The sequence below is a fragment of the Pelobates fuscus genome, chromosome 3, assembly GCF_036172605.1.
Source record: "Pelobates fuscus isolate aPelFus1 chromosome 3, aPelFus1.pri, whole genome shotgun sequence".
Taxonomy (NCBI): Eukaryota; Metazoa; Chordata; class Amphibia; order Anura; family Pelobatidae; genus Pelobates; species Pelobates fuscus.
Window position 1 is genome coordinate 72,438,844 of NC_086319.1, and position 18,840 is coordinate 72,457,683.

Sequence of the window (18,840 nt, forward strand, 5' to 3'; positions counted from 1 at the left end):
TGAAGAACACACTTTAGACTGTTGACCAATTTAAAAGATTATTTTAAATTAAAGACTAACAGAAAATTAGTTAAGAAGGTTTGCAGGATGCAAATCACTGGAAACTTGGATCCATATCACTGTTTACATCCAACCAATGTCTTGAAATCATACGGCAGCACTTGACCTTCCATCAGCAACCATTAACTTAAACATCTTTAACGGCTAAGTGGCGTTGAGGGCCAACAGGTGGCATGTTTAGGATTGGCCATATCAGTCAACTGATGTAAGCACTTATTGTACTTGCTGAAACGGAATAAAAGCTAAATGTGCCTTCAAACAAAAAGGAAATGAAATGTGGACTATGCAGAACATCTTTGATGGATATACATGATGGTTGGTTACGTCTGGATCATAGACTTGAGGGCATCAGAATGCAAAGTATCTGCTACCTAGTATTAAATAGGAAGGCTTTATTTATAAATGTGGTAAAAGTTGCAAACAAGAAACCACACATTTGACAATTATGGATAGTAATAGCCTCAACTTAAAGCTCTTAGTTTTACTTTAATTCTAAATGTACTTGTTTAGAGTTAAAAGCCAAAAGACCAAAATGTGGGCCACTATCTGGGCACTTATGAACTGCTTTGTAGTATAGAATGAAAATGATATGTTATCAAACATTTAGACCAGGCTTCCCCAGGCCTATCTATTTCATTAATAGAATCATGGGAGTTGTAGTTCAGCAACATCTGGAGGGCCAGAGTTTGGGGAAGCCTGGTTTAGGCACTTTCCAAATTATATCCATGACAGATAAAAACATTTTTTAACACTTCCGAGACTGAAAAGTTTTCTCCTAACTCAGACAGTCCTGATTTCAATAATTTACATAGTAATCTCTGAGACTGGTTAAAGTTTAACTATTCATACAAGCTATGTTTATCTACACCCTTTAGCCCAGTGACCCATTAGACTTTACTGATAATGGTGAGCAGTTCTGAGAGACTGCTATATATGCATTTTAACTTGGAAAAATGCTGTAAAAGGCAGGTGATTGTTTCATACATTACTAATACATGATGGCGCATGGATTAATTCATGCCAAAATAATTCCTCGAAAGAGTACAGGGCTACGTGGGTTTACACAGTATGTATAGACAAATAGATGCTAAGCTAAAACATTAAATCCCATCTGATGGTCATAGGTAGAGTTGACACTGTAATTGAAAGGTCTTTAACCTTTTTAAAACCCTTATCATCAAGTTGAACAAACCAATGAGGGATATTTATAAAGCATAACTCTAAAGCAAAGTTCTAAAAGTAGAGCCATCAGCAGGTACATTACATTAGTTTCCATGCAGATTATTAAATTATTCAATCTTTGCAGAATTAATAAAGAAATAAAAATACCCACTAGAGGTAGACACGAATAAAGGACAAATGGAGGGAAACCAAGAAGAAATGAGTATGACTATCTACTAAGACACTTGGACACACAATTTGGAAAACTGAGAGAAGAAATCCAAATTAATACTTTGGATGTTAAGAAAGAATTGCAGACTTTGAATACACAAATCCAAGGAATAGAAGAAAAATTAAACGGGTTGGAACAAAAGGAAAAATTCCACAAAGAAGAGCATCTTGCGCTGGAAAAAAGAATGGCTGAGAACAAATTGATAGACCTAGAAGACCGGTCAAGACAGAACAACTTAAGATTCAGAGGAATATCAGAACAAATTAACGCAAAAAATCTGGAGTCATACATAGAGGAGTTTATTAAACATCTGAAAGTGGAATGGAACGCCAGAATCCCTATGATGGAGATATGCCACAGAGTGAATAAACCTATGGGGGTCCCAGACCACCTACCTAGAGATGTTCTGATGTGTTGCGCCTCTTGTAAAATTAAGACGCAAATACTGAGAGCCATAAGACGCAACAAATGCTCAGAAGAATGCGAAACACTGAAAATATTTCAGGACTTGTCATGGTCAACCAGACAAATGAGGAAGACCTTTACTGAAGGCACATCAATCCTGAGAAATAACAATATTAACTACCAATGGGGGTTCCCCACGAAAATTCTAATAATGCACAAAGGGAAAATCACTCCCATTAATCATGCAGATGATCTAAAAACCTGGTTAACTGAAAATAAAATCAGGAATAGCTCCAATCACTAGATAAAAAACCGCGAAGTCCCAATTTTACTTAAAATAAATGGGCACGAGCGGTATTCGACCTTCAAAGGAGGGAAGACTTAAGAATTACATTTGATACAAGAAGATCCATATTCTATATATAAAACACAGACAGGAATTCACAATAGGATTTAACTTATAGGGTGGGGTGGGGGGAGGATCGGGGTGCGACACTGGAAGTTTAATAAGAAACATAGAAACACTTGTAAATTTTAGGAGATATTTATGATGACAAGAGTACCAAGGCCTGAATCACAGAAGCACCAGCCAAAAAAAAACAAAACAATACCAGACAGGTACACGTCTGATATATATATATATATATATATATATATATATATATATATATATATACCGTATACACGCACCGGCGTATAACACGCACCTCATTTTTAGAAAGAAATTCCAGGAAATTTCCCCCCCCCCCATAGTATCCCCCCCTCATCCTATAGTGTTCCCTCCCCTCCCATAGTATTCTCCCCCCCTCCCCTCCCATAGTATTCTCCCCCCCTCCCCTCCCCCCCTCCCCTCCCATAGTATTCTCCCCCCCTCCCCTCCCATAGTATTCTCCCCCCTCCCCTCCCATAGTATTCTCCCCCCCCTCCCCTCCCATAGTATTCTCCCCCCCTCCCCTCCCATAGTATTTCCCCCTCCCCTCCCATTCTCCCCCCCTCCCCTCCCCTCGTGTACTTCCCCCCCTCCCCTCCCCTCCCATAGTGTACTTCCCCCCCTCCCCTCCCATAGTGTACTTCCCCCCCTCCCCTCCCATAGTGTACTTCCCCCCCTCCCCTCCCATAGTGTCCCTCCCCCCTCCCCTCCCATAGTGTCCCTCCCCCCCTCCCCTCCCATAGTGTCCCTCCCCCCTCCCCTCCCATAGTGTCCCTCCCCCCCCTCCCCTCCCATAGTGTACTTCCCCCCCCTCACCCCCTCCCATAGTGTACTTCCCCCCCCTCACCCCCTCCCATAGTGTACTTCCCCCCCCTCACCCCCTCCCATAGTGTACTTCCCCCCCCCCCACCCCCTCCCATAGTGTACTTCCCCCCCCCTCACCCCCTCCCATAGTGTACTTCCCCCCTCCCCCATATTTCACTTTCTAAATTAAGTCATGTATTAGCCTATTAGTTTGAAACAATTTTATGAAGTGACTGACAATTTAAAAGTACAAGACGATAACGTCAAGTTACATCATAGTACAATATATAGAAAAAGGAGGTGGACTAATAAATTGCCAATCCTTTTACGGAAATAAGTCAAAGCAATGAAAAGTAAACACCTAACAAAACATAAGAAAGCAAAGCCTCATATAGCCTCCGTCAGATATAGTAATCGTATATTAGGTAAAAGGAGATTCAGTCAAGACAAAGTAATACAAATCAAAAGATGTGTAGCAAGACTTAGCATCAAACCAAAAGACAATTCAGGACATATAAATAATTAAGTTACATTGCATAATGAGAGCACCCTAGATGGCCAGTACAATCACAAACGTTGAGGGATCACGAAGCCATGGGGGTAGAGGGCACCTAGTAAAGTGTGGTGTACATACCTAGTAGTAAATATGTTCGCCTGCCTGTATGTAGAATATTTATTTATAGAAATTGCTAAACAATTGTCATAGAATATGCAAGCGAGTATGACATACTTTTACAACTTTAGACATTTCGGAAGTTTAGAATGGCTTGATATTGCAATTGGTGGAGAACATCTAGAGCTAAAGGTGATGGGTAGTTGTTGGGGAGTGTGGGATAATGCGTTATAGAGACATAGATAATCTGATTGTACAGCACTGGGGAATTTGTTAGTGCTTTATAAATAATAATAATCAAATAGATGTGCATACGGGATGTACTAGATTTCCCCAGACACTCCCTAATCATTCTTGATGGATTGGTAACATTTCCTAAATACTGAAACCTTTCTAGCTTTACATTTTTACGGATATTTTCCCTCGTTATCCAATACCTCAAGGACTTTTTATCACCTTGATCCTCGATGAAAAGTGTCTATTTTTCTAAAACTAGATTTGTGACTAGTATAAAACTTACATTTCTAAAACTAAATGCTAATTAACCTCAGCCATGATGCTCACCCAGTCTCCACTCCTTAAAAAAATCGTTAAAAACCCACTTCGTCGGTGGCCACGCAACGATCCAAGATAGATGCGTAAGCCACGAGCTCCTGCACACGAGACGAAAAACAGCGACTATACCAGCAAAAGAACGGCGAACCCCGGTTCTAAACGAACCCATCTAAGTGCCCAGCTAACATGGCATACCGCACAGTGAAGAAGCCAAAACAAAAACAGGCTGACCTGCAAATCTCCGCTCTCACCTCACCGCAGAAAAAAATCCAAGATGGCGCTGACGGCCTGTCTTCTCCTGCTTCTTGCTCAGACAGGAGCGACAGCACGTCCATCTCCACACATGCCTCAGCACCAGCCACCGACTCCTCTATCCAAAAGATGTTGTCTGAACTAAAAAGCTCTATGCAGCTTGAATTCTCCAAACTGGCAAGAGACGTTAAGGCTGATATCCAGGCAATAGGTGAGCGCACAGCACACTTAAGGGAGAAAACTGAGCACATAATACATTGGCAGATGCTTATACAGACATCACTACCAAACTCGAATTACTGACATTAAGTGGCAGATCATGAGGACAGAGACAGACGGAGCAATGTCAGAATCAGGGGTATCCCTGAAGACATTTCCCCACAAGACCTGTCATCCTTTGCAGCAGATCTCTTTCATGCAGTGTCCCCAGAACTGTCCCCAGCGGAGTTGCTACTGGACAGGATACACCGTCTCCCGAGACCAAGAAACCTCCCAACAACTTTCCCACGAGACACTATAGCAAAATTCCACTACTACACATCCAAAGATAAGATCATGAGAGCTTCACGGCTACTCACAGAATTGCCGGGCAAATTTGCAAAGATAAAGCTATACACTGATCTCTCTGCCGCTACGCTCCTGAAGAGAAAAGCCTTAGCGCCCATCACAACGGCTTTGAGGAATACAAATATCATATATAGATGGGGATTCCCAGCCAGGTTGATGATTAGAAGAAATGGTGTGGAAAAACATATCCTCAATGTAGAAGAAGGCCACAAGATACTCAAAGAGTGGAATATCCCACAACAAGTCCAAAACGACAACGTTACACAGAATCCAATGCATTGCTCCCCAATACAGATTTCAAGGGACTGGAACACAGTCCCCACAGCCAAGTGACTGTGCCCCTCCTCAATAGACTTGTCCAGAAAATAAAAATGCTCTCCAACCCTGATCCGTCGTCGTGAACTGTCACAATTCGAACTTTACATTGATATGTTACAACCGTGTTGACACACCGAGATGCAACCTATGCATCTATCCCTTATGCCACAGGCTACCACCCCAGGTCCTATAAGTTTTGTTATGTTATGTTTTATATGTTATTAAGTGTCAACAAATTTTATGCCATGGTAAATGACACTGCCTAGGCTACATAACCTTCTCCTCAAATGAGAATACCCGCATATACCTGGCAACCAAAACAATTGCACAAAATCTTTAGATCATTATTATCAGTCTCTTGCAGGCCTTGCCTATGCCGCCTATACACCTTTGTATCCTCCCTGACGGCCTATTGTATATAGTTCAAATAGTTTTGGCGTTTCTATGTTTTAACATTGTAATCCAAGTGTCACACATCACAACAACCTGTTTCACACCCATAAAGCACAGAAAAATTGTGTAACCCTAATCTACCCCACCTTATTTTTTATTGTCACGCATAACACTACAACACAATGTCAGCTACACCGATTGCTACTGATACTACCCCCCTGCAACCACATAGTACAAATCGCAACCTATACTAAAATGCCCATCTTGAGAAAAGGTATGACCGGGAGAACCACAAAAAAGAAATACAAGCTATGTATAGCAACCTCCCCCAAGATTATAACATGACCCTTACAATCTAATCACTAAATGCTAAAGGTCTAAATACACCTCACAAGAGGCGACTAGCTTTGGCGGAGGCTAAGAAAGCTAATGCCTTAGTGGTTTTCTACCAGGAAACCCACTTTAAATGGGGTCACAGGCCCAAACTTAATTCCACCCTTTTTCCCCACGATTTTCACTCATGCTACAAAAAGAAAAAAAGAGGAGTTTCCACCCTAATTAGCAAAGACGTGTCTTTCTCTCTAGTTAAAAAAATAGGAGACAAACGGGGGAGATACTTGATTATTCAATGCTACATCAATAATAACCCGTATACTCTAGTAAACATATATGGACCTAATGATAACCAACATGATTTTATCGTAAAGATATTCAGTCTACTTTCCTTATACCAGTTTGGGGATGTTATCGTAGGGGGTGATACTAATTTCCTACTAAATGCCTCCACTGATACCTCAGCACACCGTCCAGACCACACGAAAACCACCAAACACTTAGCGACATTAACCTCCAAAATTATGCGGACCATCCTCAGTCATGACTTTGTGGACCCCTGGAGAATACTTCACCCTACTGACATAGATTATACTTTTCATTCTGCAGTACATAACACATACATGAGGATAGATAGATTCTTGATACCCGCCAAACTTATAGACAATATTCAAAAAGCCACAATAGGACCCATAACATGGTCAGACCATGCCCCCATTTCGTTGGTCATATCGGAACAATATCCGTTTAAAGGACAAGGCACGTGGAGACTCAATGACACATTGCTTACAAAACATGACACAACAAACACATACAAAAAGACATAGAAGCCTACTTCACAGACAATCCTCCAGAAGACACAAGCGTAGAATCAGTATGGCAGGCACATAAGGCCGTCATTAGAGGCACACTGTGAAGGATTTTCCATGTACTTGCCTGTGGGCCCTCAGTTAAACCCTCTCCCTGCTGTTTAAATACCTGTATCTGTTCGGTTTAAAATGTATAAAAGAAATGTCTGTGTGTTATGTGTAAAAGGTGACTTTATGTATTTTAAAGTGTTTTATGTCTTTTTGCAACCATGTGCTCAATGGAGTCTGCCTCTAGTCATGGATAATTGGATTACTTTCCCCTTTGTCTCCAGGATAGAGGCCTCTGTAAAACCTGTTTAAACCAGATTGCCATGCTGCCAGTAAGGGACACAAGATACTTTTACTAACTTTTAAACCCCTGGTCTGATTCATGCCATTTTTTAATATGTTGTTCCCCTGAATGATTGTGAATATGTAATTTTTATGTGAATGTGATGTATGGTTTTAGAGTTATGAATGTTAGGTAAAAAGTATGTTAAACTGTAAATGTTCTGGCCAGCAGATAATTGAGCTATGTATATTGCTAAAACTCAATTATCTAGCCTGGCCCAGAGGAGGAGTTTTGTGTTGCATAAATTGTGAGTTCTGTGTGCCAGTAAATCAGTCTTGTTCCAGCATTAAGCTTTGGCTCATGTGTGGATTATTTGGCGAGACCAGCAAGTTATTACTCTGTGGATTACTTGGTGATTTTATTTTATGGGAAGAAGGGAATGCTTGACTGAGTAACGGATTGTACCGTCACACACACTTATCAAGTTGGCCAGCTACCAGCAAAAGCAACGTAAACAGCGTTACATTCAGCTCATAAATGACATCACAGATCTAACACATAAAAACAAACTGCAACCATCCAGGGACACGCTAATCGTACTGCAAAAAGACCTCCAGCATTTAGAACTAGAAAAGACTACATACCTCCTACAGTTCTTTGCTGACGGGAACAAATCAGGGGCCCTACTAGCTGCACAACTCAGAACCCATTCCCAAAAATCGAAAATTGCACATTTACTGAATTCCCGGGGAACTAAAATAATAGACCCACAAAAAATAGTGGACGAATTCGCGTCCTACTATAGCTCTCTATATAACCTCACAGAAGACCCTAAGACAGTCCAACCCTCTCCACATTCAATTATAGACTTTCTTCAATCTATAGATGTCCCCACTCTACAGACCAAAGATCTAGATGCCCTCTGCTCCCCATTCACTTAGGAAGAAGTAGAGAAGACCATTCAGGACCTACCCAAACATAAAGCACCCGGACCGGACGGGTTTACTAACCTTTACTACCAGACGTTCACTAAACTTCTCACACCACATCTGACAACCTTTTATAACGCCTGCTACACCTCAGGGCGCATACTCAGTGATATGCTCGTAGCCCACATATTGACGCTACCCAAACCAGGCAAACCACCAACCCAATGTCAAAACTTTAGACCGATCTCCCTTATCAATACAGATGTCAAACTATATGCCAAACTTTTAGCCAATAGACTTTCCTAAGTCCTACCCACATTGATCCATAACGACCAATCAGGGTTTGTTAAAGGCAGAGAAGGCTCAGATAATACCAGAAAAGTCCTGAATATCCTTTCACACATGCACAAATCACATACCCAGGGACTAGTTTTGGCACTTGATGCAGAAAAGGCCTATGACAGGGTTAACTGGGAATATATGCGACAAGTTCTCCGCAAATTTGGATTCCCAGAGGGCCTCATCATGGGTATTATGGCCCTGTACAACAACCCAAAGGCTAGAGTGTCCAACTCTGGTTTCCTCTCCAGATCTTTCAATATTACTAACGGCACTAGACAGGGGTGTCCTCTATCTCCCTTGCTTTTTATCCTGTCTCTAGAACCATTAGCATCAAAAATCAGACACCACGACACAATCACAGGCATTGAAATCAAAGACCGCGCATTTTGTCGCTCTATGTTCGCAGATGATATTCTGCTTACAATGCGTAAACCTGAAAAGTACGTCCCGGCACTAATACAATTGCTCCACCAATATGGGCAACTGTCTTATTACAAACTTAACCAGAACAAAACACAAGCTCTCCCGATTAACTTACCTAATGCACTGAAAATGCAACTCAAACAAACTTACTCATTTGACTGGAGATCGACTGACCTCACCTACCTGGGTGTAAAGCTTGGACCCTCTCCCGCAAACGCATTCGACCTTAACCTTAAGCCATTAATACCACTATGTAAAACACACGTCCAACAGTGGAAAACAGTGAAACTCTCTTGGTTAGGCAGAATAAATACCGTGAAAATGATACTTTTACCAAAAATGTTATACAAATTTAGGATGTTACCGATCTATGTCAATCCGATATTCTATAAACACCTCCAAACCATACTCTCCTCCTTCATATGGGAAGCATGTAAACCACGTTTAGCTATGTCACTTCTCCAGAAGCGCACAGAAGAAGGGGGTCTAGGATTCCCAGATGTGTCCAAATACCACAAAGCGTCTTTCTCGGAAGCCGCAATCAAACTTCACTCCCCCAGGGGTACCTTCCAATGGGTAGACATGGAACACGCCAATGCACTGGGAAAATCACTACTACCAATTCTGTGGACACCGAAGCAACTGAGACCACACACACCCCACCTATATCATACCTCAGTCCTCACCATCAACAATTGGGACAATCTACACCACACTAGGGCAGCAGTTAACAAATTCCACCCCAGAGCGCCAATATCAGCACTAAACTCACTAACCCCAGCACTGACGATGAACACATGGAAAAAACAAGGTGTTAAACACATAGGGGATACGTTCCACAACCACCAGCTCATGCCCTTCCCAGACCTCCAACGAAAATATGGACTAACGAACTCGTCCATCTTCCAATACCTCCAACTAAAAAGCATCACCACCCACAACGTACTTACACAATCAGACATTGCACTACACGATCCTCACTCGATCGACCTCATATATGACCGATGCTGGCTGACTCCAACAAAACCTAAGTCATTATCTATGTGTTACAACTCACTGTTGGACAATGTAGACAAACTACCCTTCCCTTTCGAAAGACAGTGGCAAGCAGAATACAAAGATTCTCCTACTGGGGACACTTGGCTATGATCCCTTAACGCGCTCAAGGGACTCACCAATTGCCATTCACATGTAGAAGCACATAAAAACTGGTTTTCAGGTGGTACCTGACGCCCAGCAGACTACATAAGATCTACCCCACAGTACCAGCAGCTTGCTGGAGATGTGCAAAAGCAGAAGGCACGATGCTACATATCTGGTGGGACTGCCCACTCCTAACACCACTTTGGAAGCATGTAAACGATATCCTCCAATCCTTTAAGGTTGACAATCTTACTCTCAACCCATCAATATGCTTGTTTTTGCTTCTCCCCTTCTCTCTAGCCAAGCCTATCAAACAAGTGGTGATACTTACCATACTGGCTGCGAGAAATCTCATAGCATTAGAGTGGAAAAAACTCACTTGCCCCACCAAACAACAATTGATGGATACAATCCACCAGTACTACACATATGAATGCAGTAACTTCACAGACATAATACCAAACACTTCAAGACGTATGGGAACCATGGGCAAACATATATACCAAACAACACCAAAAACCACACACCTAGATCCTCTTGGACAGGAACCAGCCCTCACCCACGAATTATAGAGGAGGGACCTAATGCCCCCACTTTTACAGCCCGCACAACCCCTGAAATATAAATACATATATAACGGCAAATTGGGTTTCGATTCCAAAACCAAGAACCCTTAAGCCTTACATGAAAGGGAACAAGAGAGGTATTACTACCAAGAAAGAAATAGGTGACAGTATGTTTCCATATTTTCAGATGCTCCTACAACTGTATCAATGCCTTTTGGTTAAACAAATAAGTACACAAAATGTTATAGTGTGACAAGAAATGTTAATGACCCTGGTTACTCACCCTCCCTCCCCCCTATGACTCCTTACCTTACCTTCATGACGAGGTTACTCCCTGCACGGAAAAGTTTCAAAACGGCACCACAAGGAAACCCGACAGACCAATGTACAATAGAAATGTATTGTAATTGATATATGTACGACCGAAACATGTTGTACGGAATATTGCATGTTCTCATGAAAACCTATGTTCCCCCCCCCCACCCCTTTTCATTTTCTGTACCCTATACCCATTTACCCTGATGTTTTTTACAAAACAATAACAATTTTAAATATTAAAAAAAAAAAACACTTCGTCATAAAAGCGTATCAATTAAACTGTTAATAGCTCCTGACTGATTCCTCTTCTGCAACTGTCACTAGTCTAATACTATCCTTACCTTTTTGTGTCATTTTACCCCACTCCCTCTAGCATGTAAGCTCATTGAGCAGGTCCCTCAACCCCTCTGTTCCTGTGTGTCCAACTTGTCTGGTTACAACTACATGTCTCTTCATCCACCCATTGTAAAGCGCTGCAGGAATTTGATGGCACTATATAAATATCATAATAATAATAATAATAATAATTTAGCAATCACTGTCAAAACCATATGGTCCCACTTCTTTAATTGGTTTCCACTGTAATTACTTTTAGAACACTACCCCAAAAATTCATAATTTTTTTTGTTACACTTGTATATAGCTCCATTATAATATGTTTTAGTTAACTAAAAGTGTGGCTTGCTTGGTGACCATGCCACTAGTGCTGTGTAGACCAAAGCTTTAGAGATTAACAATATTCACCTATATCACAAGCCCTGTCAACGAGCATCCTGTAACATTGTTTGTTCATTTTGTATCCACTGTTTGAGTAAAGTTTAATCTCTGTCTTCAATAGGAAGTACATTTGAAGAACGCAAGTCGAGGAAACACGGGAAGCCGCAGCTTCAGGATTTAATTCCTGCCACACAGCATCTTGAAGTATGAATGTACCATCTGCAGGATACGTTACTGTAACAGAAGAATCTGATAAAACAGTGAAGATTTCACACATATCTGAATCAATGGGCATTTTTCCTATGAACAATACAAATGCACATTCCAATCTTAGAATTTCCAGAAACGAATATTCCAACTCACAAGGCTGATTTAATCCTGTTTAATCTTTCGTCTGTTTTACATATCCTGCACAAACATTTCTTTTTGATAGTCTGTGTTCCCAAAAGGTCCAGAAATTAATGGCCTTTTGATGGCTCCAATTGCACTAAATTTAATCAATGTTCCATGGATTCTAGGAGTATTATCCAGCATTGTCCAAGAGATTTTCTCTAATTTGCACTTCTATACATGCAACAGGCTGTTTATTTTTCAGTGTCTGATAACATTGTTTGCCTGCCCTTCCTATATTTGCACAATTTTTGCCCTTTGGCAAAATAAAAAAAGCTTTGAATTTTTAAGCATTACTAAATTCCACATAATGTATTATGCTATAGTTAAAATCTTCCCTTAAATATGTTTTCTCATTTCCTTAAATATGGATTGATATAATGATAACTTCGAGTTCCACAGATGCCTGCACTAAAAGGATTAAATTAACGTCACTGATTCCTGTAAGTTTTTTTTTCTTTAACTACACGCAAAAAAAAAAGCTAGTTAATTTTCAAACAATATACATTTTGTTTTCATTTTTTTAAGTACGTAAAATCTAATCACTAATGCAAATATATCATTTCGGTGTGTAATGCTGTTAAATAGTACAATGGTGCTATGGTATCTTGTAATAAGTGTTGTCCTTATGATCTGGTCAAATATAATAACGGGTAAAAGCAAACCGATCATGATAAATCCTGTAGAGTCTATAAAACATATTTTTATATGCACCGCATTAAGTGTAAAACCAAAAACCAACATTAATATTAATAATGATTGCACGTCCAAGGATTTGGTTAATTTACCAGCGCTTACTTTTGTACAATAGTTGGAGACAGAGAAAGAATTAAAGCCAAACTCTGAGCACCAACCTAACAAATAAGGTTTTGGCCTAATATGCTGTATTATCATGTTCTCAAATTATCATAGTCTTCATAGTCATGTTTTGTAGAATGATGCACCATAAACCCTGCCTTCCTAGATTCACTTTCCTATTTCAGAAAAATACTTCTTTATCAGTGTACATACTTTATCACTGCCAGCACTGTGGTAGCCGAACTGCTATAAGCCAGAATACTTGTATTAGAACTAAAGAACGTCCAGAAACACATGTAGTAACAATATCACTATTGTCTTGTGTTAATCTGACTGTCTGCAGCTCGATTTAGGATTGAATAAAGCAGCTGCCAAAAATAAAGGGTTTTAATGAGGTCAAAAGCATTCAAATGGATTAAAGTTGTGATAGTTCCTGGAGTGTCACATTGATAAGCTGTTTTTTCCTCCACAAATATGAAAAAGTATTGTCACCAAGTGAAGTGTTGGTTTTAAACCTGTATTTCTAATGCTATAGTGTCCCTTGTCCCTACTCCTATTCAGGAATGTCTCCCCAAGTGCATTAAAGTTTTAACATTTTTCCTATCGCCTTTTTCTAACTCCCCGCCTTCCGCGACATCATAGAAGAGGCATGGCCTCCTCCATGATTGTCCAAACCAATGCTTCTCATAGAGAAGCATTGGGGACCTAATGCGCATGTGTGACGAGCGGTGCGCACACGCATTCATACTTCCCCATAGGAAATCATCTCTGCGCCATGTAACAGACTTTTACTCAGTCAGTGCCATGTTACACGGACAGGGACACAGCACTCAGACCACTTCATTGACATAAAGTGGTCTGGATAATTATAGTGTTATTTTAATTAAGTGTTAGTTTTACAGATTCCGTACAGTGTTGTTCAAATATTTACATCATGTGATTGCAATTCCATGTGAAACAATATAATCCTTAGTGAGTTCCACTCATTTTAGATGGGGTTTTTTACATAAATGTATCAGTCCTGTGCCTAACCTTTCAGTGATCTGGGATAGCTGCATAGACTACTTTATTCAGTGTAATTGTAAAAACAAAGCAAATTAACGTCCGCCATTACCCGTGTTTCCAAACCGTAGGGTAAACAAAGACTTTTAGTTATTATTAACTAGGACCATGCCAATTTCAAGTTTTGTCCTGGAAATCACAATTTATAGGAATCTCATTAATTTATGATGGCCTACAGCTTACTCCATTCACTGGATATTAAACTGTATTTCAGCATGAAATTGCAGTTATCATTAATTGCAATAACACTACATCAGGGGTCAGCAACCTACGGCATGTGTGCCATGCATTGCATTTGAGGTGCCTTTGCAAGAAACCATACAGGCTCTGGCCTATCAGGAGTCCCCATGTGAGTTCAGATATTTGCTACTGTCACCTGAGTGGTGATTGCAGGTGATGAGGGACAATCCTCAATTTATGCATTGTAGCACTTAGGGAAAGTGATCTCAGATCACTTGATTCCAGCACTTGTTAAAGGGAATGTGCACGGAAGTAAAGTAGCCCACAGCAACTCTCAAAGTTCCTGCCCTTGACCAGTATGAGGTCAGCCCAATCTCCACTGGACCTCAGGGGAGTCACTCACACTGCTTGATATACACAAAGCTGCAGAATACTCCTCCCCTCATACAAATATTACAAACAACACACACGCAAACACACACAGTGCCCACAAATACAACACCACAAACAATATACATACACGCACACAACCCCACAAGCACCCTCTCACATATAATATTACAAGCAGCCCCACACATACACACACCACTAAACACAAAATATGATATATCTTCCAGACACACAATTCCACAAGCAGCCCCCATACACAGCACACATTCAGGTTTTATACACAATACTACAAACTACTCATGAACATATACAGTACAACAGCCTACATATGCACAAATACAATGTTACAAAGCAACTACAGCACCCATAAATAACACAAGCAGAATAAGGCAACATACACACCTCAGTTTACAAAAATAGGTCCGGCACGCCAAGGGACTTCAAGATTTTGTTTTGGAACATTACTGCTAAAAGGTTGCCTGCCTCAGCACTGAATGGTAATATTCAGACTTATTTACAACAAATCCGACATAACACATGGTTAAACAAGGAGGCTACCCCCTGGGAAGGTCTTGTCATATATTTTAAATTATTGTTTTAGCCACGTCCCAATCAAGTCATAGCATACTATAAAACAGTTTTGTTGTGCTTAACTGGAACAATAGATGTCAGTTAGAAGTGGCCTCTAGAGTCAACTTACGTGAATTCGTTGAATCATGACCTACATTTCATATGCTACTTGAAGAGCAGGAACTTACAGTGTTATATTGTAGAGAAGCTGCTTGTTCAAGTTAAGTAATCTGCTATTTTTTTTTTAATTGGAAAATTAACTTTTCCATTTTAATTTAAGATGAAAAGGTTTTGAGTTATACAAACACTTAAACAACTATTTCTTGCTCTTAAAAAAAAGTCACCAACCACAAACAAATGAGTGGCCTTGAATGTTCGAGACTTGGAGAATTGTATTTCCGTTTGCAGGTAAATTAGTCAAATAAAACTCTGAGATCTGCCATTTGCATTAAAGTATGCTAACACTTAAGAAGTCTGGGTTCAAGTTGTAGCAGGTGATAATTTTGATTAAAAAGTTAGAGTAAGAAAGCATTCCTTGGACCATTTGGGAAGTTGGAATACGACTGCGTGACCAGGCTGGGTTAAAGAATAAATCAGACCCAGTGATTAGTATATTTTAATAACAACAATGTTGGGGGCCATATAAGCCCCTTAAGAACACATGACGGAAATCTTCCGTCATGCAGGCCTCATTTCTGAAGCTGTGTGCTAAAGGGGAAAAGGTGTAGTAGAGAGGGTCGTTACCCACTTTTCATGGCAAGAGTGGAAGACAATACATATAAATGTTTGGTAAACAACAATACTGAAAGTCCATTCATCTCATTACTTTTCTATACAAGTAATTCATAAGCTCAGAGAAATCTTCCACCTACAAATTCACATACAAAAAGATTACTATTATAATTAATCAAAGGCTTTTAATACATGAAAAGGTGTATTCTATCATTTTCATGATACAAATTGTGTAGCAGATTTGCTTTTACCAGTTACTTATTTGGCCAGGAGTGGTAAAGTGGTGCTAATGTTTTCTTAAATGAAGTACTTGACTAAAATATAAAATAAAGCATATAAAATATATTTTTTTGAAATAAGGAACTGCCAACTATTGTGTAAATAGGTTGCTTTTTAAATGTTTCTTTTTTTATGTCGATTTCTCTTGAACTTTGTGCCATCTTAAATTTAAAATTTGTCAACATAATTATTGTATTATTTGGAACCGAAAATTTGTAAGGTTCGCGGTTTTTAAAAATTCGGACTGTAATGTCTTTTTGCAAAACCAAAAGCTGTAAAAAAAAAGACACTTTTGCCTTTGTTAATGATATTTTATTTTTTTATTTAGTGCTGACCAAACTTCCTGCACTTTATAAGATTTATGTGGAGTATGGTGTGATTTTGTGGCAAATTGATAGACAGAAAAATATATATGTTATAAAAACTGATGTCACTTTTTCTATTAGCCCTTCAGTGCCTGAAAATAGCTCAAGAACGCAAATGTTTGTATGATGTGACTTTTTTTTCCAAATTGTATTGGCTGGCAGAACACTATGAAACAATACCACACAAATCATCTTGTTCTTTGGTACCTTGTGATTTGATTGTACACAGTATATCTTTTCCTAGCTTACAATAGCTACTCAGCCTTCCGAGGAACTAATCAGTAAACTGAAGTACAATATAAATCTAATTATTGAGATAACATTGTAGCTTAACTTATTCACAAAATTCGTTTATTCATGAAGAATTTCAAATTACGTAAAGTGCAGCTTGTAACTCAAAATGCTTCTCTGTATAACTAACTGGAATTGGGTGGAAAGTTATCAGAATTTAACATTGATTTATAAAATGTCTTTAAGATACAAAGAATCATGAGTAATTGTCAGACTATGTCTCCCAACATCTCGCGAAGCCAATAAAAGCATGAGTAAGTCTCACGTGATGATGTAATGTGACAATAGATGGAATGTATAGGCCCTGGTCCAAACATGTCAGGATTGAAATATTTAACTCCTTTCCTCTTTACCCACTGCAGAGCTTATGTCCTCTAGACTTATAACTAAGTATAGTTCCAAAGCATTTCAACCAACATCCTCCCATGCTGTGCAGTCCATAAATTCAGATGAGTAGGGTTATACATTTCGTTTATTAAGCGTGACCACTATAAACAGCAATCAATGGCAACACTGAAGACTCAGGTGTATTGTTAGGTGAGATTTATACACAGATACGCACTTGTAATAGTTTAATGAATAAGATCAATATTTCTTCTTGGTTGAAAAGAATAAATTCAATCTCCCACGAGTTAAATAAAGAAATACTATATCTACAGTGAATTGAAGTATCTTTCTTGACAGTATATTGTTTTTCTTTACTTATATTATTGATATGTAGAAGAGTTGCTTTGGATTTTTATTTTTTATTTTTACTGACCATTTATTGCCCTTGTGTTTATCTTTTTATTATTTTAATTTTCTTTTCACTATGCAATCCCTCCATAACTTAGCATTTGACCATTAAAAAGGTATTTGCTTCATATTGCATTAGGTCAAAGCAGGGCATTTTGATCAGGGGTGTGCATTAAATAATGTCATTGGTTATCTGTCATGTGACAAAGCCAGAAGTGGGTTAGAACTTCACATTGACCTTTGCAAGATATCAAATAATGTCCACTCTCTCTGTGCCCCCAACAAATGAAGTCATAACTGATATGTTTCCCACATGGCGTCCCATCTTATAATAGGATATGCAGTGTGAGCAGGTGTGGGTCCCACAGGTTACATTAAGCAGCAAACATTTTTGCTGCCTAATATAACATGAGGGCCCTACACTTTTCTGATTGAAGGGTTATTCCAAGCATATTAACCCCTACAGCTCTCTGTAGTGTTTCTGATACTAGAAGTACCCTTGCGCCATTCCCTGATAATGGGGCAAACTGTTTTGTAATGGTTTGCCTTCTTACCTGAGTCCTGAACCTCCTTACAATTTGGTGGAATGTATATTTGTGTTAATATTGTGCTAATAATTAATTACTCTATCCAATAGACTCCAACTTTCCAACCAATTTTTGTAATAAAATTAAATGGAAACTGTCACCACTTACCTGGCCCTTTGCTCCTCTGCTGCGATCTCATTAAAGAGGTAGGTACAAAGGTTACTTCTGTAACATCCACCTCTGGACCACCAGCATCTTCTGCTCTTCGTTGATTTGCCCTGAATGGGGATACTTCCCCAAGCAGAGCAAACCTCTGCCATGATGCCAACATGCTGGCTATGTGGCTAGCATGCCTGCGTCTGAACGGAGTTACATCATGTCACACCTTTCCTATACTCCCTAGCCAGTGCTAGCAGTGCCGGCTAGACAGTTACCAAATCAAACACATTGCATGAACTGTGGTTGCCATGGGTTTAGAGCAGAGGGACCTCTGTGAGAGGTATCTTCTGCTCTACTTGTCTCTTAAACCTTCAGCATTCAGTGTCTGCCAAGGAATTATAGAGAGAGATAGATAGGAGGGGAAAAAAATTTAATTACATTTTTCTCCCAATCTATAGCGTTGGCATCAAAACTATTAGCACAATGTAGAGATGGAATTTCAAGCTCTTTTAAAAAAGCTAAAAGTAATTTTACCCATCCTAATATCAATTTTGATTCTGATTGACTGTTATCTAATGCACCTTTAAAATCATATTGAGTGTAGACACTTCTGAAAAGATAGATTATTGAATAAGGCACAGTAGCTGCAAGTGTAGCATTT

The 18,840-nt window shown here is 39.5% G+C and overlaps 1 protein-coding gene across 2 annotated transcripts in view; it reads left to right on the top strand.

Moving 5' to 3' along the window:
* The window catches only part of IGF1 (insulin like growth factor 1), a 101,982-nt gene extending 89,462 nt beyond the window's left edge, over window positions 1–12,520 (top strand). For both annotated transcript variants that reach the window (XM_063445180.1, XM_063445179.1), the window contains one exon: window positions 11,823–12,520. In XM_063445180.1, coding sequence (XP_063301250.1) covers window positions 11,823–11,882 — 60 coding nt within the window. In that variant the 3' untranslated portion in view covers window positions 11,883–12,520. The remainder of the gene's footprint in view (window positions 1–11,822) is intronic.
* Window positions 12,521–18,840: the final 6,320 nt, after the last annotated feature.